This window comes from Thalassophryne amazonica, chromosome 20 (assembly GCF_902500255.1).
Source record: "Thalassophryne amazonica chromosome 20, fThaAma1.1, whole genome shotgun sequence".
Lineage (NCBI taxonomy): Eukaryota > Metazoa > Chordata > Actinopteri > Batrachoidiformes > Batrachoididae > Thalassophryne > Thalassophryne amazonica.
The window spans coordinates 12,763,741-12,787,954 of NC_047122.1; the positions used below are offsets into that span (position 1 = coordinate 12,763,741).

The 24,214-nt window shown below is 41.1% G+C and overlaps 1 protein-coding gene across 1 annotated transcript in view; it reads left to right on the forward strand.

The window, feature by feature from the left end:
• Window positions 1-4,898: 4,898 nt before the first annotated feature.
• sacm1la (SAC1 like phosphatidylinositide phosphatase a) overlaps window positions 4,899-24,214 on the forward strand; it is a 91,064-nt gene continuing 71,748 nt past the window's right edge. The window contains exons 1-5 of the mRNA XM_034161482.1: window positions 4,899-4,997; window positions 6,340-6,437; window positions 9,523-9,597; window positions 9,686-9,813; window positions 22,717-22,866. Coding sequence (XP_034017373.1) covers window positions 4,972-4,997; window positions 6,340-6,437; window positions 9,523-9,597; window positions 9,686-9,813; window positions 22,717-22,866 — 477 coding nt within the window. The 5' untranslated portion in view covers window positions 4,899-4,971. The remainder of the gene's footprint in view (window positions 4,998-6,339; window positions 6,438-9,522; window positions 9,598-9,685; window positions 9,814-22,716; window positions 22,867-24,214) is intronic.

Here is a 24,214-nt window from a genome sequence, read left to right on the forward strand (position 1 = left end):
GATCCAATTTTGTGAAAATTTGGGCTCCATGCAGGGGTGTGAACACTGAATCCAACAGGGGTAACGGGTATCGGTTGCGAACCATGATCTTGTTCAGCCCTCTGTAATCAATGCATGGACGGAGTCCGCCGTCCTTCTTGCCCACAAAAAAGAAACCAGCACCCATCTGGGAGGTGGAGTTCCGGATCAGCCCGGCAGCTAAAGAGTCCCGGATGTAGGTCTCCATTGATTCGCGTTCCGGACGTGAGAGGTTGTACAACCTACTGGATGGGTACTCAGCGCCCGGGACCAAATCGATGGCACAATCGTACGGTCGGTGCAGGGGAAGAGTGAGCGCCAGATCTTTGCTGAAGACGTCAGCAAGATCGTGGTACTCCTTTGGCACCGCCGATAGATTGGGGGGGACTTTAACCTCCTCATTAGCCGTCACGCCGGGAGGAACCAAGGATCCTAAACACTCCCGGTGGCAGGTTCCGCTCCACTGCGTCACAACCCCGGACGGCCAATCTATCCGGGGATTGTGCTTCACCATCCATGGAAATCCCAAAATCACTCGGGAGGTAGAAGGTGTTACATGGAACACTATCTCCTCCCTGTGATTTCCAGACACAACCAAGGTCACTGGCTGTGTCTGATGTGTGATTAATGGAAGCAGGGTGCCATCTAGTGCTCACACCTGCAATGGTGCCGGCAGAGCCACCAGGGGGAGCCCTACTTCCTTTGCCCATCTGCTATCCAGCAGATTCCCTTCCGACCCCGTGTCTACCAGTGCTGGGGCGTGAAGGGTTAGATCCCCACAAAGGATCGTCACTGGGATTCGTGCAGATTTGCGGGATTTCCCCGCGTGCGTGTTATGGCCCACCCTTAGCCCAGTTTCTAAGGACGGGCATTGTAGTTTGACCGTTTTGGGGCAGTCCTTCTGCATATGCTTACAAGAGCCGCAGACAAAACACTCCCCGCGGGCCAGCCTCCTTTGTCTGACGTTTGTTTTTACTTTGGCCCTGCTCGTGTCCATAGCCTCCTCAGCAGGGGGAGCTGTAGCCACATGGAGCTCTCTGGCAGTGAAGCGTGGGGACGACGTCACCCTTTCGGAACCGGAAGGGACGGCTCGTGCCCGGTCACGCCCCCCGGCCTGCTCCCGACGATGCTCATTCAAACGGTTGTCTAAGCGTATAACCAAATCGACAAGCCCGTCAAAATCCCGCGGTTCCTCCTTAGCCAGCAGGTGCTCCTTCAGGACCGGAGACAGTCCATTTACGAAGGCGGCGCGGAGCGCAACGTTATTCCAGCCGGACCTCGCTGCCGCGATGCGGAAGTCGACTGCATACTCGGCTGCGCTGCGACGCCCCTGTCTCATTGACAGCAGCACGCTCGAAGCGGTCTCGCCTCTGTTGGGATGGTCAAAAACTTGTTTGAACTCCCGTACAAACCCAGCATAAGACGTTAGGAGCCGTGAATTCTGCTCCCAAAGCGTGCCTCTCCTCGAAGCAGATTAATAACATAAGCCACCCGGCTGGCGTCTGACTCGTACATGACAGGACGCTGTGAAAAGACGAGCGAACACTGCATGAGGAAGTCTGCGTACGTCTCAACACAGCCTCCGTACGGTTCCGGAGGGCTTATGTATGCTTCAGGGGACGGTGGGGGGGGTCGTTGAACGACCAGTGGAACGTCTGTTACAGGCCCAGGACCAGCAAGAGGAGTGGCTGCAGCAGCGCCCTGATCGCGCGCTTCCACCCTGGCGGTGAGAGCCTCCACCCTCCGGTTAAGGAGAACATTCTGCTCGGTCACTAAATCCAGCCGAGCCGTGAAGGCGGTTAAGATCTGCTGCAGCTCACTCAACACGCCTCCCGCTGACGCCTGCGCTCCTGGCTCTTCCATTGGCCGTTCAAGCTCGGGTTGACGCCCCTCGGAATCCATGATGAATGGCAGAGAAATCCTGTTGGGAAGGTGTCGTAGCACGGACCCACAACAGGGGGCGCTAAAGAACGGACAATGAATAAGCCAAAAAGTAACAATTTAATGTTGTGACAACACACAACTTAACACACAAAATTAGTAAAGTCAATTAACACCAGGTGACGTGTGGGCAGGCTCGAAGATAGAAGACCCCCGACGAGAGAGGAGCCGCGTCCCACACGGCTTCCACCACCAACGGTCTGAAGAACACCGGAGCCGCCAAGTCCCGAATCCCCAGGTGGCCTCTGTCTTCGGCTGTCGACCCTGGTACTGCTGGCAGAAAACAAAGACAAGATGAATGAGTGTGAATCCGCACACTCAGTAATCCACAGTCTGCACTCAGTTAGGAGGGAGCACCTCCACCTCCAATCACACACTCGTGCAGCTCCTGTTTAAACCACTTATCTGGTTTGGGGTGTGAGGCGAAGCCGTCGCTGTCACACCAAACGCCAATCCCACAGATAAGGCAGAACACCACAGGATAACGGCTGCAAAAGAAGTTCAGATTATCACTCAACGATATGAGTCAGCAGAGAAAATTACCTCTTCGGTAGTTGATTTCTCGGCGAGGAGGTGGAGTTGCAGTCCGGCCTTTATGGTGATGGTGATGATGAGGAATGAGTGACAGCTGGAGCTGAGGATGAGTGACAGCTGTCACTTCTTCGCGCCCTCTCGTGCTTGGAGCCCGCACTCCAAGCAGGGCGCCCTCTGGTGGTGGTGGGCCAGCAGTACCTCCTCTTCAGCGGCCCACATAACAGTCATCTTTATAAATCTCATTGGAAAGGCACCAAACAAAAGTTCCAGCATCATCACCTTGCCCAATGCAGATTCGAGATTCATCACTGAATATGACTTTCATCCAGTCATCCACAGTCCACGATTGCTTTTCCTTAGCCCATTGTAACCTTGTTTTTTTCTGTTTAGGTGTTAATGATGCCTTTCGTTTAGCTTTTCTGTATGTAAATCCCATTTCTTTTAGGCGGTTTCTTACAGTTCGGTCACAGACGTTGACTCCAGTTTCCTCCCATTCGTTCCTCATTTGCTTTGTTGTACATTTTTCGATTTTTGAGACATATTGCTTTAAGTTTTCTGTCTTGACGCTTTGATGTCTTCCTTGGTCTACCAGTATGTTTGCCTTTAACAACCTTCCCATGTTGTTTGTATTTGGTCCAGAGTTTAGACACAGCTGACTGTGAACAACCAACATCTTTTGCAACATTGCGTGATGATTTACTCTCTTTTAAGCATTTGATAATCCTCTCCTTTGTTTCAATTGACATCTCTCGTGTTGGAGCCATGATTCATGTCAGTCCACTTGGTGCAACAGCTCTCCAAGGTGTGATCACTCCTTTTTAGATGCAGACTAACGAGCAGATCTGATTTGATGCAGGTGTTAGTTTTGGGGATGAAAATTTACAGGGTGATTCCATAATTTTTTCCTCAGAATTGAGTGAGTCCATATTTTTTTTCTCTGCTTGGTCTAAAAAAGTAACCGTTACTGACTGTCACAATCTTTTTTCTTGATTTCTTATAGTGTTTCTTAAAGCCAGAAAGTTGCCATTTGAAATGACTTTAGTTTTGTGTCATGTCTGTGATCTGCTTTTTTTCTACAAAATTAAACAACTGAATGAACATCCTCCGAGGCTGGTGATTCCATAATTTTTGCCAGGGGTTGTATTTGCACACAAACAAAAAAGTCTATCAGTTTGACCATTAACTATGTTGACTTTATGGTGTATTCAATTGAATATACGTTGAAGAAAGTTACAAATCATTGTATTCTGTTTTTATTTACATGTCACACAATGTCCCAACTTCATTGGAATTGGGGTTGTATATAAACACACAAAACGATTTTGGAGAGGCCAGCCACTGACGTCACAGTGCAGCTCTACTCTGATGGGCTGTCATGCCTGCCACTCAAAAACAAAACTAAACAGATTGAAACAGAATATGACTATTTAACCTCTCAAAATTCATGTTAAAATAGGTCAATGTTAGCCATCTTTGGACTTGTCCAAGGTCTGTATCCCAAGAATTTTCCCTGTGAATTTGAAGAATGTGGCAGTGACTTATACTGTCCACAGACGGACGCAAAGCCATCGCAATACCCGATGGCCATATTTGATGGCCTTGGGTCATTACAGACTGTCACTGTCCAGTTACTGTTTCTCACATGGGACATGGAACCAAGTGACCAAAGCCAAAACCGAAAACCTTGATTCAAGCTTCTTGATGGGTGATTGAAGGGGCCTGTCTGATGCCACAAAGCTGTGAGTGCTTTTTGTGGAACACAAAACCAAGGACAAAGACAGACTAAACTTTTAATTCCAGATCTATGGACACAATCAGGGACACTCCAGGACATAAAAAAGTACCAGTTTCAAGATGTTTCATTTACCACTAGACCAACTCTTGCAGGCAAACTTATAATATAAAAACTAACTAACTTAGAATATAAAAATTTCAGGAGCAGAAAAGTGCCAACTCAACAAACATTAAGTATTTTATTATTATTATTATTATTACACTAGTGTGCAAACTTTCAGTCTATCTGGAGTTTGTGTGAATTTCTGATGATTATTATCGTTATTATTGAACCTGACAAACCTCCACCAGCGATTAAAAACACAGTTTATAGTGGGGAATGTCTGCAAGCTCACTTCTGTTTGCGTGGAAAACTTGAATATGTTAAAAAGATGGACAAAGGCAGAACAATATCTCATAAATATATAATTAGATAGAAAGTAAAAATACAGCTTTTGTGAGGTCACAGTCTGTGGTGATTCTGCAGTGTGTCAACTTTTATATTGTCATGAACATTCTCACTGCTGCATATCGACAGCGAAGAACCCAAAAACCAGGCCGGACATCTGCGCATGCACAGTGGGCACTGTAAGCAGATGTAACGTTCTGTGGCCTGTGGAGGGCAGCAGCGCTCGAACACAACTACATCAAACAGACGACGAAGAAGAAAAAGAAGTCGTCATCGTCGTCACTGAGGTAGTGAAAATGGCCGCCTACGAGAGATACAATTTGTAAGTAGAAAATAAACATTTTATTATTTTTAGTGTTCTCACAAACATGTCGTTTTATTGAAAATAAAGAGAATAATCCTGAAACGAAGGTAGGCAGGAGCTGAGTTTGTCAGCAGATACAGCGGCTGAAGTTAACTGACAGGCTGGACTGGAAGAACAAGTTTATCAAAAATAGCAAAAGGTTTAACGTGAAATCATGTGTGAATGTGCGAGTGAATTAATATTGGAACTTGTAAAGCGCGTTATAAATCTGAGTCATTATTATTAATATGTCTATTTCGCGGACGTGACTGTGAAAAAATAAAATAAAATTAATCATGGATCTGGTTGGTGAATGGCAGTTGAATGGTGTCTCGTAAATAATCATGAAGTAACTGCCTGGTCCATTTCCCTGCATGTTCTGTGTCATTTATTAGGCTTATAGGCACATGTGCCTGTGATGTGGATCAATGAATAATGAACACAGGTGGGATAAAATGCACTGATTTGTATTACAACAGAGCAAGGCGACAGATTATGTTGCCCTTTTAAAAGATGCCGACCGCAGATCATTCCACGACCCAATATCCAAACTCGAACTGGCTGGATGATAAGTGCGGCATGAGTTGATGGGACTGCCATGCATTTAACCCGCGCACTGCCGCACAATTCGCCGGGCCAACGTGACCTGCTGGAGGCGGCGCTGTGTGCTGCTGGACGCTGCGTTATATAAAATAATTTTATTTGTTTTCAGAGATTGGCTAATAAAACCATCTCTAATCTCTCCGGAAGCACAGAGGAATTTTTTCCAGCAGATTTTCTTGTGCGCTTCATGGAGTGGAGAAAGCATTTGGGATAATCTCAAAGGTAATTATTGATAGTATTTATATTGTAACTTCCGATAATCCAATAACAGATGATTATTGAAGATAATGTTTTCATTATCGGATTATCTTTTTAGATAACTTTAAAAACCATTATCGGACCAATTATCTTCCGATTAAATTTTGACCGATAACTTTTAGACCGATAAACAAAGTAAACAAAGCTGAACAGCGACAAGCATTTTTAAAATTTAAAGTTAGTTCAGCACCTACCTGTTAAAAGTTTTGTAACAGATGGACAGTTATACCCTCTGCTAACAGAAGAGAGCTGTTCTATGAAAAGCGTCTCTATCCTCTGTTGACAAAGGAGAAACGGCCAAAAAAAAAAATCATTTCCTTTAACACCATACCGATATGCTGGCAATATCACCTAAGTCATCCAGAGGCATACATTTTTAACTTATGGTTCAAATTTTGGCTTTATGGCTGCTCTCAGTGTCTCTGTGCTGAAGACCTGTTTTTGTCATGTTCTCTCACAGGCACACCACTCCAGAGAAGTTCTTCATCGAGGCCTGTGATGAAGGCGCTGACACTGTCCTGGAAATTGATCGGGTTTCAAATGAAATGACTCTCACAGGTAAATGTCTGAAAGTTTTCTTGCCTACATGATAAATGGGTGCAGCCTGCAGCAGGGACCAGCAGTACTGTTGGGATTTTGCCACAGAGTCATAAGTAGGGTTGGGTATCGGTTTGGTTTTATCCGATACCGGTGCCTACTCGGTATTTTTTAAACGATACTGGTGCTTAAACGGTTCTCGAACCGGTACTTTTAAAAAATACATAGCCAGGCGTTAGACACACACTGTTAAAATGCAACAGTACTTGCTAATGCTAACCTAAGACACTTAATAATCAAGATTTGTGGTTGGCATTAAACTAAACTTACCTGAAGAGGAACGGCTGCTGTCATCATCATCATCGGTGATGTGCAACGCCACACCAGTAGGGCTGGGAGTGGGACTTTCTTCAATTTGCCCTGCAGCTCCTGCTGCCGAAGTGCTGGGCCGTGAAACGTCGCGCAGTTTATCAAACACCGTGCATTGTTCAGCTTTCAAATAAACTCCGTGACTAGCCAGATGCTTCATCAAATTTGATGTGTTGCCTCCCTTACATGCAATTGTTTTATGACATCTGTGGCCCATCGCAGAGTCGTTGCCCTTGGGTGTGAAATGAAGCCAAACTTTGGAGCATTTCGCCTTCTGCATTTTTATTGATCCTCTCGCTATCAGTTCTCATCAGCTAATGCGGCGCTGACGTCACGCAGGTTGACGCCGGAACACCGTGGTCGGTCGCCCCCTTTCGGCTCATGAAAAAAAAAACGTCAGGCACCGAAATTTTCATTCTTATTCGGTCTTGTTACTACCATTTATGTCGGAACCGGTGCTCTATTGGCACCGCGTTTCGATACCCAACCCTAGTCATAAGAGCACATATGTCAATCCTAGGGATGTGAAATTTTGTAGAATTATATATGACATATAATGAAATTTGCATCATATCATGTCTATATACTAAAAACCAAGTGGCCTCTGTGTGTGTATATGCATGCGTGTGTATGACTTTACTCATGGAGAAACTGGGGAGAGCTGATATTTGCCGTTTGGTTTGCTTATGTATTTTGGGTTAAGATGAGCTCCGCCAAAATGGAAAGTTGGACTAATGTTTTTGGAAAAATTAGGGACATTAGGTAACAACCATGAACAATGGATGTTGATTTCACCATTAATCAGTCCCTGGTAATCAGACAAGCTCTGAACAAAGGAAATATCTCAACCTAGTTGCCAGTTGTAAAACATGACATCAACTAAATGTGCCAAATAATAAATACAATTATTCACAAAACCTTCTCATTTTAATTTCCTGCACTTTCAGTTAAAATCATTGTAGAAACATTGCATAATTTATTACAATCCTTGAAAAATGTCAGCTATCTATTTAATAAACACTACCCAATCTAGAGCCCATGGATCCCCATGGGCAATGTGCTAGTTTAACTTAAATTTGCTCTTGTTGTGGCTTTTATAATAGATAAAAAATGACAAAGCTTTAATTTTTTTTCCCCCACGCCGCATTGGCCCACTGATGTCTGAGAAGGGTCCATCATCTGAAGTGAGTGGCCAAGGATGGAATTTTAAAGAATTTTATCAAGCCAAAAGTCATACACCCAGTTTTTGTGTTTCATAAATGTTCATATTTTTATCCCATATGTGCCTTGCAATTTGAGGCAGATGCTTAAAGAAATTACACAACGTTAAATGTGATTAATTTCGATGAATTAATTGTCACACTTGTAATTAATTGCATTAACTTTTTATAATCATCTGACACGACTTGCATATAAAATTTTCTTACTCCAATGCAACCGAATAAGAACATTTTTCACACACGAACATATACACACATAAAATAGGAAAAATGGGGCATATTTAAGGGAAACAACCAACTACTCCATGCATAACTCGTCACATCTTGGTGCATCTCAGTGAATGAGATGGGCAACAGTCCGTGGGCCAGATTTGCTAAGATCCCAGAAAGTGAGTGCTAAATTGCGTGGGCAGTCCAAACTTTTCTGCTTTGGAGTAACTAAGTGTAAATGTGGAATTGATAACAGGTGGTAATGTGATGTAGACAGCAAATGAGGAATGTAAATTACGGTGCTTCCAGAAAGTATTCACAGCACTTCACTTTTTCCACATTTTATGTTTTATTTTTCCCCTCAAAATTCTATTCACAACACCCCATAATGACAACATGAAAATGTTTTAGAAGTTTTTGCAATTTATATATATATATATATATATATATATATATATATATATATATATATATATATATATATATATATATATATATTTAAACCTAAGAAATTACATGTACATAAGTTTTCATACACTTTGTTCAATATTTTGTTGATGGATCTTTGGCAGCAATTACAGCCTCAAGTCTTCATGAATATGATGCCACAAGCTTGGTGCAGCCATCTTTGGGCAGTTTTGCCCATTCTCCTTTGGAAACGATGCACTGGAGCTCAAGTTTGAGCTTCGTGTCAAAGGCTGTGAATACTTATATGTATGTGTGATTTCTTAGGTTTTTTATTTTTAATAAATTTGCAAAAATCTAAAAAAAAACAACCCTTTTCACATTGTCATTATGGGGTATTGTGTGTAGATGTTTGAGGAAAAAGAATTTCATCCATTTTGAATAAGGCTGCAACATAACAAAATGTGGAAAAAGTGAAATGCTGTGAATAGTTTCTGTGTTCTGAGGATTTCTTTTTTCTTTATGAGGAGAATTGTCTGTTCAACCTCAGTAATACAGTGCATCATATTGAGGGACATCTTTTAGCAAGTAGATGTGTTGGTATTACAGGACTGGAACTTTTTCAGTTTTGGTTCTTTAAATCATTGAGGAAAAACACATTGGGAGCATAACAAGTATCTGTGATACAAGATATATTTTTATGATATAGTATGATACAGAATGAGTCAAGTGAGCCAGATAGGTCCATATGTAACATGAAATACAGAGACAAATATTTAAATAAAGGAGAAATACCAGGAACTTTTGACAATTAAAAATTTTGAGGTGGTGCCTTTGGGGGTCCTAGCAGAGATATGTTCTCTCATTGGCTGACTTTTAGTTTAATTATTGTGTTTTTGCAGGGAAGAAGGATGTTCCTCCTTCTGCAGTCACAAGGCCTATTTGTGGCCTCATGGGAACCATCCGTCTGGTAGCAGGTAGGCACCATGATGATCTTGCTTTATACAGTATTGATTTAAAGTCTGCTTGGTTTTGTAGCACTGATTGCATACTGCACCCACACAGGAATGTACCTGATTGTCATCACCAGAAAGAAGAATGTGGGTAACCTACTTGGTCATGCTGTGTGGAAGGCAGTGGATTTTGACATTATCTCCTACAAAAAGACAGTCCTGCATCTCTCAGAGATCCAGGTGCGCAATGTCGTTGAACCATTCCTGTTGTACAATTTAGCCCAGGAAGCCAAACACAGCTGTAATCAAATCCCAAATCCATACGTGCCTAAAAATGCAGTTTATGAAATGATATACAGGTCCCTTTTTTCTTTTCAAGATACTTGGATGAATTTTGTGACGTGAGTTTCAGGCCTGTTTTTACATACTGAAAAATGTTGTGGGGGTTTTCATCGTGCATATTAATAAGCAGTTAATCCTTTATGCAGAGCCTTTCTGACAGTGTTAGATACTTTTGGGTTTCAGCAGTGGAAACATTCTGGACTTGATTTTAATTAGTGGGGTTTAACATTTTCCACTGTTGTAGCTAAGACTGAATGATTACACTGTATTGAACCATGATCAAATTTCTGACAATTTCACTGAGATGTCTTTAAATTTATTTGTATGGATCGATTTAATAGCCTGTGTTGTCCCCTGTGCATATAGCATCCTTTTTCTGAGCAACAGTGTCTGTCCTTCCACTTGCTGTAAAGCACTGAACAGTGTTCGCCGTCTTTGAAGGAGAAGCTTGATTTTGCCAACTCTGTCTACAGACGGCTGATTTGTCACAGAAAATCCATTACAATACACAAAAACAAAATCATTAATTAATGTGATAGCAGATTGGATAGACACAATGATCTTGCTGAGGGTGAGAACTTTTATCACACTACACATTATAAAATACTTTTTAGCTGTTTATTTTTATAGAAACAAATCCCACAAGTAGTGCTTTTCATTGTTTTTCTTTAGGAAAGGGTTGGGATGAAGCATTTCTCTGTCCTGTAACCACTTTTACAAAACGAGCAATCAGCGATTTCTGACATCCACCAATCTGGATCCGGATCACCTCCAAAATTCAGTGGAGTGTTCCATGCCCTAATATCTATCTATGATGCAAATTTAGTGAGAGTCCGTGTGGTAGTTTTGACGTAATCCTTTAAAGCCTATATATAGTGAAATTTTGACTCAGAATCCAGATCCAGATCACCTCCAAAATTCAGTGACGTCTTCCATGCCCTAATATCTATCTATCAGTGGTGAAAATGTGGTGAGAATTGTGAAGTAGTTTTGACGTAATCCTTCAATGCCTATATAAAGTGAAATCTTGATCCAGAATCCGGATCTAGATCATCTCCAAAATTCAGAGGAGTCTTCCATGTCCGACTATGTATTTGTATTGAAAATTTCATCAAAATCCGTGCAGTAGTTTTGACCTAATCCTGTTAACAGTAATCCTTCAAACCCTATATAAAGTGAAACTTGATCTAGAATCCGGCTCCGGATCACCTACAAAATTTAATGGATTCTTCCATGGCCTAATATGTATCTGTGGTGAAAATTCCACTAAAATCTGTGCGGTAGTTTAGATGTAATCTTGCTAACAGACAGACATACACATAAATAAATAAACCCCAATGATTTTATTATGTCCTTGGTAGACGTAAAAAAAAAGAAATCCATTTAGTGAGTGTGGAGGGGAAAAAACTATCTGTGGCTGGATATGTTTTGCGAAGAGGACATTGGACAATTCTGAATTGTTTGACAAATGTCAAATTGGTTTTATAATGTTGTTTGTGCGGTGAGAACATGTCTGCTGGCCACCGTTAATGAGCAGTTTTCATGTTCCTTATATATTGAATTGAGTCACACAGGTAAAAATATGACTGAGCTGTTAAAGAATGCATTGTAACTAAATTCATTATGGACCATGACACACACTTTGGTTTGAAAAGTACCAAGTAGTCACACAGCGAAAAAAAGAAATCCTGTATGCAGGGGAAAAAAGATGCATTGATCGTCATTTATAATTTAATTGCAGCCCTCTGAATTGAATCCTGAGATACCGAAAGATTCCCAGTCTGAATGGACGTGGGGCCTAAAAGCAACAGCAGTCAGTCTGCAGTTTTTGCCTTGTAAGCGTACACACCCATTTCCTGCTGCAAATGTACTTATACAAACATTTGAGATGTTTGATGGCCTGTCGCAATAAATTGGTTATTGTCACAGCTTTTACTGAATGATTTTAATAAGTTACAGAGCAGGCTAACTTGTTTTGCTTTAAGGCAGATAAATTTGTTTTGCACAGTTAAATGTTCACATAGTTTTTATTTTTGTTATTAAAGTATTCCTAAACTCCATTAATACACCATCTGGTTTTTCAAGCTTCAATCAATATATTCTTCAAACTGGCACCATTATCAAATTATATCTTGTGATAAATATTCATGTCAATCGGTGTGGGGGAAAATTGTGATTACAATTTGTTTGACATATTTCCCAGCTCTAGTTGTAGTCCACCTGCCTTTTATGATCCCCTCCCCCTTTTGGTCTATTATTTTTCTTTTTTTTCCCCCAATTTATTTCTATTTATATAGCACCAAATTTGTCTCAAGGTGTTTCACACAAGTAAGGTTTAACCTTACCAACCTTTAGAGTAAGCACACAGGCAGCATTGGCAAGGAGAAACTCCCTCTGATGATTTGAGGAAGAAACCTCAAGCAGACCAGATTAGGGTTGCAGCTTATCCTCTAAGTAAATTTGCAATACAGAGTATCCAGATAATCAACTACCTTCACAGATATGACAAAAAAAAAAACAACCTACTGAACATTTTTCAGTATGTAAAGCACCTCTGATGGGCTGTGGGAGTTGGCCACATCAATTTTTGTAAGATCCATCTCCAACAATGAAGGAGGCGGCTCCTTGGCCTGGAGGGTGGGCACCTCCTTCTTAAAGTGTAAGATTCCACAGAAGAGAGGGGATAACACAGTAAGATACAGACAGAGCAAGACGTGAAACAACGTGACCTTAAATATGTTGTTAAATATTTAATATTGCTCTTCTGGCCAAAGAGCGATAAAACCTTTGTCTCATCTGCGTGATATAGTGGTCATCTTATTGGTGGTTCTGGGGTGACAGTCTGGTCAGCACGGCTCTGTTGACTGTCAAAAGTTTTTGCTATGGGGCCTCTTTGACTTGATTCCACCTGTGAACATTGGATAGTCAACAGTGAAAGCAGATTGTTTCTAAAGAACAATTTGTGAGCCCTCAGGCATACGTAAATATCAATTTGGAATGTTGATAGTTCAAGCCTAGAGGTCCTCTGTCGTGAATGTCATGACTACTTGGCTCATAAATGGGCCTTGGCAGCTGCAAACAAATCTTTTGAGTTTATTATAATTAATAGTGTAGTACCCTTTCTACCACTCTGTTAATACTCATTCTTCAGAATGGGAGGGTGCTTTGGGTCCAATCTCCAGTTAAGGGTATGAGGCCCTTCCCAACATGTGGTATGGAATGCCGACCTGATAAGTGCATTTTGATTCAGAGATGAAATGTTTGTTGCCAACATATAACATTCCTTTATTTATTTTTTTTAACAGAAAAGAACTCATTTTCAGAACCCCACAAATAATTCCCCATGTTTGCTAAAACGCAAACACATTGCAACAATAAAATCCAACCCACATAATTAATTCCCAAACTCTTAAAATATCACAAGGAACCTCCTACCAGGGCTACGCAGACAAATGCTGAGAAGTTTACTTGTTTATGGCACTTCATATGTCTTATTTATGGCATTTATGGTATTGTACAGTACCACTGACAGTGCCAGGGTCAGTCTGTTCAAGAAAGGAGTGAAACAAGAGCTTTTGCCACCAACTAGTGATATTGCACAAAAGGAGTCATCCTTAGGCAGCAACTTTGCTGCAGGCACACTAAGCAGTTCTTCAAGTCCCAGCAGCAGTCGACACAGGCTGGGAGAGAAGAAACAGGCAGCAAATGCCAACTTTGCTGAGTTGGCCCCCCATACCAGAATCCTCCTTGCAACTTGTGAGCTGCAGTCGCACACCTGCCTGTTCCTCTTGTCGCTGCAAATGCAAAAAGTCTGGCATGCGTTGCTGCAGTTCATGCAAATGTAGCTCGGACTGCTGGATGCATTGTGCATCGTAGATCGAGTGGGAATAAACACTTGTTTGTACACACAGTTGTATGTAAAAGTTTGGGCACCCCTGATAAATTTTCATGATTTTCCTTTATAAATTATTGGTTGTCTGGATCAGAAATTTCAGTTAAATATATAATATAGCAGATAAACACACTGATATTTGAGAAGTGAAATGAAAGTGTGCAATAATTATTTAAACAAAATTAGGCAGGTGCATAAATTTGGGCACCCTTGTCACTAATTATTGGAACACAAATTTGGTTTGGTAAGCTCATTGACCCTTGACCTCCTTACACAGGTGAATCCAGTCGCGAGAAAGGATATTTAAGGTGGCCATTTGCAAATGTTTCTCCTCTTTGTATCTCTTCTAATGAGTAGCAACATGGGAGCCTCTAAACAACTCTCAAATGACCTGAAAACAAAGATTGTTCAACATCATGGTTTAGGGGAAGGATACAAAAAGCTATCTCAGAGATTTCAGCTGCCAGTTTCTACTGTGAGGAACATAATGTGGAAATGGAAGGCCGCAGGCACAGTACTAGTTAAGGCTCAAAGTAGCAGGCCAAGAAAAATCTCAGATAAGCTGAAGGATGGTGAGAGCAGTCATAGTCAACCCACAGACCTGCTCCAAAGACCTACAACATGGTCTTGCTGCAGATAGTGTCTCTGTGCATCGTTCAACTGTACAGCACACTTTGCACAAAGAGATGTATTACATGCTTCCTCTGCATATAATGCAGAGGAAGCCTTTTCTGCGTACACACCACAAACAAAGTTGCTTCAGGTATGCTAAAGCACATTTGGACAAGCCAGCTTCATTTTGGAATAAGGTGCTGTGGACTGATGAAACTAAAATTGAGTTATTTGGACATAACAAGGGGCGGTATGCACGGGTGAAAAAGAACACAACATTCCAAGAAAAACACTTGCTACTTGGAGGTGGTTCCATCATGCTGTGTGACTGTGTGGCCAGTGCATGTACTGGGAATCTTATTAAAGTTGAGGGTCACACGGATTCCAGTCAATATCAGCAGATTCTTGAGAACAGTGTTCAAGAATCAGTGACAAAGTTGAAGTTGCCCCGGGGCTGGATCTTTCAACAAGACAACGACCATGAATACTGCTCAAAATTTACTAAGGCATTTATGCAGAGAAACAAATGCAACGTTCTGGAATGGCCATCTCAGTCCCCAGACCTGAATATTATTGAAAATCTGTGGTGTGGTTTTAAGCGAGCTGTCCATGCTTAGAAACCAACAACCCTGACTGAATTGGAGATGTTTTGTAAAGGATAATGGTCCAAAATACCTTAAACCAGAATCCAGACTGTCATTGGAAGCTGTAGGAACCATTTAGAGGCTGTTATTTCTGCAAAAGGAGGATCTACTAAATATCGGTGTATTTTTTTTTTCTGTTGGGGTGCTCAAATTTATGCACCTGCTTAATTTTGTTTAGAAAATTATTGTACACTTTCTGTAAATCCTGTAAACTTCATTTCACTTCTCAAATATCACTGTGTTTGTCTGATATATGATATATTTAACTGAAATTGCTGATCCAAACAACCAATGATTTTATAAAGGAAAATCATAGAAATCATCACAGGTGCCCAAACATTTACATACAACTGTATTTCTGAATATTCTCTCTCAGCTTTGGATTCACCCATTCATGCTGCAGTTCATCCACTCTCACATGACCTGCCACCTTCTTCCACATGTTTACACACTCAGTCATGTAACTCACATCCCAGGAAAGGGGGGGCATTTATCTGGCAGCATCACACTCTCCACTAACTCCAACTTATACTCCCTAAATGAGCCTTCATACAGCCATCTACCTCTAGTCTCTTCACACATCATGCTTCAAAAAGGATACACACAGAACAAGCCTTTCATTCTGCCAACTCAACCTGCAGGGGTTGATGGTCCATAAACATTGTCATATCTAAAATTCTAAAATTAGAAAGGTCTTGTCTCAGAGTGATGCTGAAAAGCTAATTCATGCGTTTATTTCTTCTAGGCTGGACTATTGTAATTCATTATTATCAGGTTGTCCTAAAAGTTCTCTGAAAAGCCTTCAGTTAATTCAAAATGCTGCAGCTAGAGTACTGACAGGGACTAGAAGGAGAGAGCATATTTCACCCATATTGGCTTCTCTTCATTAGCTTCCTGTTAATTCCAGAATAGAATTTAAATTCTTCTTCTTACTTATAAGGTTTTGAATAATCAGGTCCCATCTTATGTTAGGGACCTCATAGTACCATATCACCCCAATAGAGTGCTTCTCTCTCAGACTGCAGGCTTACTTGTAGTTCCTAGGGTTTATAAGAGTAGAATGGGAGGCAGAGCCTTCAGCTTTCAGGCTCCTCTCCTGTGGAACCAGCTCCCAATTCGGATTAGGGAGACAGACACCCTCTCTACTTTTAAGATTAGGCTTAAAACTTTCCTTTTTGAAAAAGCTTATAGTTAGGGCTGGATCAGGTGACCCTGAACCATTCCCTTAGTTATGCTGCTATAGACTTAGACTGCTGGGGGGGTTTCCATGATGCACCCAGTGTTTCTTTTTATTCACCTCTTTTTGCTCTGTATGCACCACTCTGCTTTTAATCATTAGTGATTGATCTCTGCTCTCTTCCACAGCATGTCTTTTTCCTGATTCTCTCCTCTCAGCCCCAACCAGTCCCAGCAGAAGACTGCCCCTCCCTGAGCCTGGTTCTGCTGGAGGTTTCTTCCTGTTAAAAGGGAGTTTTCCTTCCCACTGTCACTTGCTCATAGGGGGTCGTTTTGACCGTTGGGGTTTTTCTGTAATTATTGTATGGCCTTGCCTTACAATATAAAGCGCCTTGGGGCAACTGCTTGTTGTGATTTGGCGCTATATAAATAAAATTGGTTTGATTTGATTTGTTATCTCTCCATCGGATCTCTGCCTTCTGCTTTCTTCAGCTGCTCTGAGACGACAGTTACAGCATGAAAATCCACTTCCTTGCTAAGTCTCACTTTTCTCTGTTTATCTTTAGTAGTTTTAACGTTACTGTTAACCTCTGTTGCAGAGGGGGTGGGCGGTTTTTTTATCCATCTTAATAATGAGCAAACTTGCACTTTAGTCAGAAACACACACACACACACACACACAATAGCTCATGCAATAACAAACAATCCACTTTAAAAAAAATCCCACAGCATTGTCTGAAATCTTTGGCGTTCTTAAAATTCTTAGAATTTTACCAGTAACCACACAGTTTGAGAGAATGAGTGAATAATCTGCACCATATTTCACTCCCCATAGGCCTGTCTGGCTAAGCAGATGGCCTAATCAATGGCACTGATGTTTCTGTGCCAGAAGCAAAACAGAAACATAACTATACCCACTGGCATGTACTCATCAATCAGGTCTTGATGAACAGAAATAGGAGTTTTTCATCCCACCCCAGGACGTTTCTCCCAGTGTGAACCTCACTTCAGACCCTTGTATTCATGTGGTCACCTCTTAGTTGCAGGAATATCCCCATCGGCCCATATTCTGCGTAGCCACTTTCAGATTGAAATTTCTCATCTGACCCTGTCAGACATTTATAGGGTAAGCACACTGCCTGATCCCAATTCCTGCATGACCAGGATCAGTTGGAAGTGACTGGCTGCATCATCACACACACACAAACACACACATTGTCCACCACCTCTCTTCAGGAATCTACCGTCTGCCTTAGCAGACCGCCTAATCTCCAACCTAGGCCCCTAATCTCAATTCCTGGTTTCTTTCAAACTCAGTCACTGCACACCCAAAATGGTGTTTCAATTAAATTCATTAAACAATTAATGGTGCTAAATTAGCCCCTTGCTCCTCCAGCCTCTTCATTTCTGACATCAAATAATATAAAGATTTGATTCCATTTTAACCCACATTATAAGTTATTTTAGATTTCATCAAACAACATCATGGCAATGCAGAATAAAAGAGTTTGCACTTACTTACCAGCATCATTATGTTGAAATCCTGTTTGTGACACCAATCTGTCATGAAATTCTGAGATGATGTTCAGAATAAAATGAGAAGGGTGCTGAAGGAGAAATCAGGAGTCAGACAAATCGATGCAGAGAGATTTACTTTTGGTTGAAGCAGAACAGATGCATCTGGAGAAGTCCCCGATACAGCATGCAGTGAATCGCCAAGAGCCTTCTGCCTTTCCATTCCCAGAGAACCTCAGGACCTCAGCCACAATACAGATATGGTCTTTAGTTAGTCAGGGCCATAAGTGGGGGTTTAGTTGTAAATTGGAGGAACACAAAGTGTTATATCAATGAAGGACAGGGGGACCACCCTGAGCGGGGTACATCCTGCCCTACAGACATGAGGAAAACAGATTTTTTTTTTTTCCACAATACTGATTCAACCCTATTAGCCAAATCAGATTTTTCCATCTCGACTTCCATTTCATATGTTAGTGCCAATCGGAGGTCAATTTGTATGTTTACAATCTTTCACCAGATGCCCGAAGAGCACTTCAGTGTCCGTGACAATCTTTTTGTCTTTATCAACTGTCAGCGGCTTCTTCATGTCAGAACATGTCAGCACCCCATCCCTTGGAACAGCATCCTAAAAGCTTTTGTGTTTACCCTCTTCCAGGTGCTCATTCATAAAGATCTCAGATGTTGTTTCTGTAACTGAAGACAATGAACATGATGATTTCTCCAAAGCTTCTAATGCTAACTCTGCACTTTTAATGTTGACTCACTCTTCATTGGTCCAGATCTTGGTGTACCATGATTGCAGGAGTTGTGAGGCATAGTGTCTTGTACATTTGTGCATACTCTCCAGTGATATGCCATGTGAGCAGCCATTCCAGAAGAGCCATTTCCACAGAGTCAAAACAGGTTGAATTGCAAGTTAACTCTGCTAATTGGTAACAAGCAACCCTGCTTCTTATTGACAGCAAGAGCAATCAGAGATGTGTGACGTCAGCCATTCCGGATCCAGATCACCTCCAAAATTTAATGGAGTCTTTCATGGCCTAATATGTATCCATGGTGAAAATTTGGTGAGAATCCGTGAAAGAGTTTTGATGTAATCCTTCAAAGACTATATAAAATGAAACTTGATCCAGATCACCTCCAAAATTGTGTCTGAAAAGTGTCTGACCCCTTTTTTGTGTAAATTCTCTGAATTCACATCTATAATTTATTCCCTGCTCATGTATTATTTGACCTCAATATTGTTCATCGTCAAACTGTTTCATACAATGGAACTATAAAACATCCATGAAATCTAGACTTTAAAGGTTGCTCGAACCTGATTGGAAGGTTGCTACATCATTGTTTAATACTGCCAAGTTTATAGTAGGATGAATTTGGCAATATATACAGCCCCAGTTCCAGTGAAGTTGGGACGATGTGTAAAATGTAAATAAAACAATACAGTGATTTGCAAATCCTCTTCAACCTATATTCAATTGAATACACCACAAAGACACAATATTTAATGTTCAAACTGATAAACGTTATTGTTTTTGTGCAAATTTGCTCATTTTGAAATGGATGCCTGCAACACGTTTCAAAAAAGCTGGGACAGTGGTATGTTTACCACTGTGTTACATTCACCTTTCCTTCTAATAACACTCAATAAAATATGACAACGGAGACCCCGGACTGTTGAACAACTGAAGTCGTACATCAAGCAAGAATGGGAAAGAATTCCACCTACAAAGCTTCAACAATTAGTGTCCTCAGTTCTAAAACACTTATTGAGTTAAATTATTATTATTATTATTATTATTATTATTATAGGTGGAGTTCTTTCCCATTCTTGCTTGATGTATGACTTCAATTGTTCAGCAGTCCAGGGTCTCCGTTGTCCTATTTTGCGCTTCATAATATGCCACACATTTTCAATGGGCGACAGGTCTGGACTGCAGGCAGGCCAGTCTAGTACCTGCACTCTTTTACTACAAAGCCACACTGTTGTAACACGTGCAGAATGTGGCTTGGCATTGTCTTGCTGAAATAAGGAGGGACGTCCCTGAAAAAGACGTTGCTTGGATGGCAGCATGTGTTGCTCCAAAACCTGGATGTATCTTTCAACATTGATGGTGTCATCACTGATGTGTAAGTTGCCCATGCCATGGGCACTAACACACCCCCATACCATCACAGATGCTGGCTTTTGAACTTTGCACTGGTAACAATCTGGATGATCTTTTTCCTCTTTTGTCCGGAGGACACGACGTCCATAATTTCCAAAAACAATTTCGAATGTGGACTCATCAGACCACAGCACACTTTTCCACTTTGTGTCTGTCCATTTCAAATGAGTTCGGGCCCAGAGAAGGCGGCGGTGTTTGGATGTTGTTGATGTATGGCTTTCGCTTTGCATGGCAGAGTTTATCTTGCACTTGTAGATGTAGTGACTAACTGTGTTAACTGACAATGGTTTTCTGAAATGTTCTTGAGCCCACGCGGTAAGATCCTTTACACAATGATGTCGGTTTTAATGCACTGCCACCTGAAGGATCGGAGGTCACGAGCATTCAGTGTTGGTTTTCGGTCTTGCCGCTTATGTGTAGAATGTTCTCCAGATTCTCGGAATCTTCTGATTATATTATGGACTGTAGATGATGGACTCCCTAAATTCCTTGCAACTGAACACTGAGAAACATTGTTCTTAAACTGTTGGACTATTTTTGTCATGCAGTTGTTCACAAAGTGGTGATCCTCACCCCATCATTGCTTGTGAATGGCTAAGCCTTTTGGAATGCTCCTTTTATACCCAATCATGACACAATTAGTGTCCTCAGTTCCCAAACGCTTATTGAGTGTTGTTAAAAGGAAAGCTGATGTAACACAGTGGTAAACATACCACTGTCCCAGCTTTTTTGAAGCGTGTTGCAGGCATCCATTTTAAAATATTTGTGCAAATATTTGCACAAAAACAATAAAGTTTATCAGTTGAACATTAAATATCTTGTCTTTGTGGTGTATTCAATTGAATATAGGTTGAAGAGGATTTTGCAAATCATTGGATTCTGTTTTAGTTACATTTTACACAACGTCCCAACTTCATTGGATATGGGGTTGTAGTGCAGAATTCTTGATATCCGGGTTGGGGGGGGGGGGGGGGCTTGAAGATATCCAGGTCACGATATCTTACCCCCCACCCAATGATGGACAGATGTTCTGTCATATTTCAGGTTGTCAATCAGGTCCATATATTTGTAGAGTATATTTGGAAGGGGGATTTAAAAGATATGTCACAATAGGAAATATTACTATTGTAGATAGCTATAGATACATACAGAAAGAATACCAATATCGTTCACCATCAATCAAACTGCTTCATCTGGGACCATCAACATGAAATATAAAGTTTAAAGGTTGCTCTATCCTGATTGAGCCTTATCAAGGTTTGGGTAAGTTTTACTCAGTGCTGCACTGTAGGGATGTTGCCTTTCAGGGTTCGCGGGGAGAGAAGATATCCAGGGTGGGAAGATATATTGTTACACCGGATCTATCACCTCAAAAATGTAATGGGTTCTTCCATGGCCTAATATGTATCTGTGTTGAAAATTTCATCAAAATCTGTGCAGTCTTTTCGTAATCCTGCTAACAGACTGACAGACAAATAAACGCAGGTAATTTTATTACATCCTTGGTGGACGTAACAAGGAATAAATCACCATGTTTGCAGCCACTTTTGTTGAGGAGAGTCCAGGGATGAACACACGGACATTTGCAAGTCATTGAATATTTCTTGGATGCAATTTTTATCACTTAAGAAATACAAACAGTGTGCGACTGTGTGCTAAATCTTTGTAAAATAGGTAGTTCTAAAAAGTTTTGTTCCCATGCTGGATGGAGATTATTGAGGGAAGCAAAAACAGCAAGACAGCTCTGAAAAAATGATGGATTTCTGTGAATGAGTGGAGAAACTGGGAATGTTGCAGCATCTGACTGTTGCATTACCAGTTAAATGGGCTGAATTTCTCTTGCACTTTTCCATCTACAACGAATCCTGAAATCACTTGACAATGATGCCTCACATTCATTATTCACACACACACTATCTCACAATGATGTCGGTGAGTTGCCTTGCTTGTAGTGATTTTCCAGTGTGCCTGCTCAAAACAATCGATCCTGTATGGGATGATCAGAAGGCACATGGGAATCCCGAGCCTTGATTTGATCTGTATTTAGTAGTCATTCTATATATATAATTTTGAGCTGTGTTTTAAAAGCCCAAAATAAATTCCAACCTGGGTATCAAATTTTTACCCCATGATGTAAGTTTCTCAGTATTGCAGTGTAACAGTACTGAGCAGTCATTGAAAACCCATTGTTGGCACATTTATGTTCCCGATGAGTGTATGTAGACTTTTGATAGCTCTATAAGAACTGTAAATATTTTTGGAAAATATGCTGAATGTTAGATTTACATTGTCCAGTTTGCTGCCTGCTCCTAAAACCTGTCTCATGCCGTATATTTGATGATGCAGGCTATGCACAGGATTATGGAGTCATTGAGCACATGGGTCTGCAAAACTCCGTAATTAACTACTTGTATACTACTGCATATTCAGGTCTGAAGTTTTGGGTTCTGGTAGATACAGGTCATGACCAGTGAACCTTGAATTTTGGGCCATCTTGGGATTTGTTGTTGTTGTGTGTTTTTTTTTTTTTTTTTTTTTTTGATGTGCACAATAAAATTAACAGGCCTATCAAGTTGCTTGTGAAGCCTTTGTTCATCAGTGATTCCTGATGGCCACTAGAGGCCGCTGCTGTTTGGCGTATCAAAGGCTTTCTTATATATATATAGTATGCCTACTGTGAAGTTTATTATTTATTGATTTTTTTATTTTTTTTTTAATCAATGCTTAAACTAATTTAGTATATATATATTTTTTCCCCAGAACTAAAATTCTCTTTCCTGTCCTCCTCCAGTCTCAGGATAACAAGACCTTCTTGTCCATGATGAATAATGTGCTGCTGACAGATGGCTTCTATTTTTCCACTGACTATGACCTGACACACACGCTGCAGCGTCTGGACAACACTAGCCCTGATTTCCAGGAGATGAGCCTGCTGGAAAGGGTAAGAAATCTGCTTAACTGCCATCACACTGTGTGATGTCTCCTAAATGCAGCCATTATGTTGATCAGGGCTCATCCTGGGTCCAGTTTTATGAAGCCTGAGACTCACTAGATCAGTGGTTTAACACTAATGTCAGACTAAGAAAATATCTGTGCTTTTAGCTGTTTTAAGGTTCCTGTCTAGTCTTTGACAAAAAAAACAAAACACTTGTTACACAGGGATGGGGTCTGTCCAGTGATCCTTGTGCAGTTATGAAATTGCTTCGAACGGCACACGACACCAAAGAGGCATTCAGTTGACACCAGGACCTTACAAGGTCCGTTCAGTATCCTCTCAAAACCACCATGATCACAATAGCTGCCGTGAAGTATAAAACTACACCTGATTTGTGCAGAAGAGTTGCCAAGCCTGGACGATACACACAGACCACCCAAAAATGCCTCACAGACCACCCCTTGATCTTGGCATTTTCACTGTGGCAACAGCGGATCATCTACTGGCACTTGACCAGAGTGATTTGAGCTTAGACATGAACTCTGGGGAAAAAAGAGCAATATCGTTTTAATATCACAGCCAATGGGCGCACAACGATCGGGGCTGTGTGCTGTGATATTTATGAATAAAGTCCATTTTCTTAAGTGCAAAATGAGTTCCTTTTCATTTGATGTCTGCAGAATTGATCAGAAAGTTTTGATCAGAAAAGTTTTCCTGTTGATGAACACAGAGAGTTACAGTGGGGTAAAAAAGTAGTCAGTCCCTGATTATGCAAGTTCTCCTACTTAGAAAGATGAGAGAGGTCTGTAATTTTAATCATAGGTACACTTCAACTATGAGAGACAAAATGAGAAAAAGAAAATCTAGGAAATCACATTGTAGGATTTTTAAAGAATTTATTTGTAAATTATGGTGGAAAAATAAGTATTTGGTCAATAACAAAAGTTCGACTCAATACTTTGTAACATAATCTTTGTTGGTAATGACAGAGGTCAAATGTCTTCACCAGGTTTTTTTTCTTTTTTATTTTTTTATGAACTGGAGTGGCGTAAGTGTTTTTAGCGTGTGCATTTTGGAGCGCATGTCCAGCTGGCAGCGGCCAGTTTTAAGTGTCTATCTGACTCAACTACAGCTATCTTGCCGGCCTGAAGCTGTGTGTTTGTGTTGCTGAGTTTGAGAATTGAAGTCCAAGTTCAAATAAGAAGCTGCACCGTGTACGCCAGTCTGTCAGCACCCCACACATCAGGGTTAACTGGACCGATACTAGTTACCAGCTACAACGAGCCACGGCTGGGTAAGAGAGATAAAGTGTGACTTCTTATACTGCGATTTACTGCTTTTGATAAAGATAATG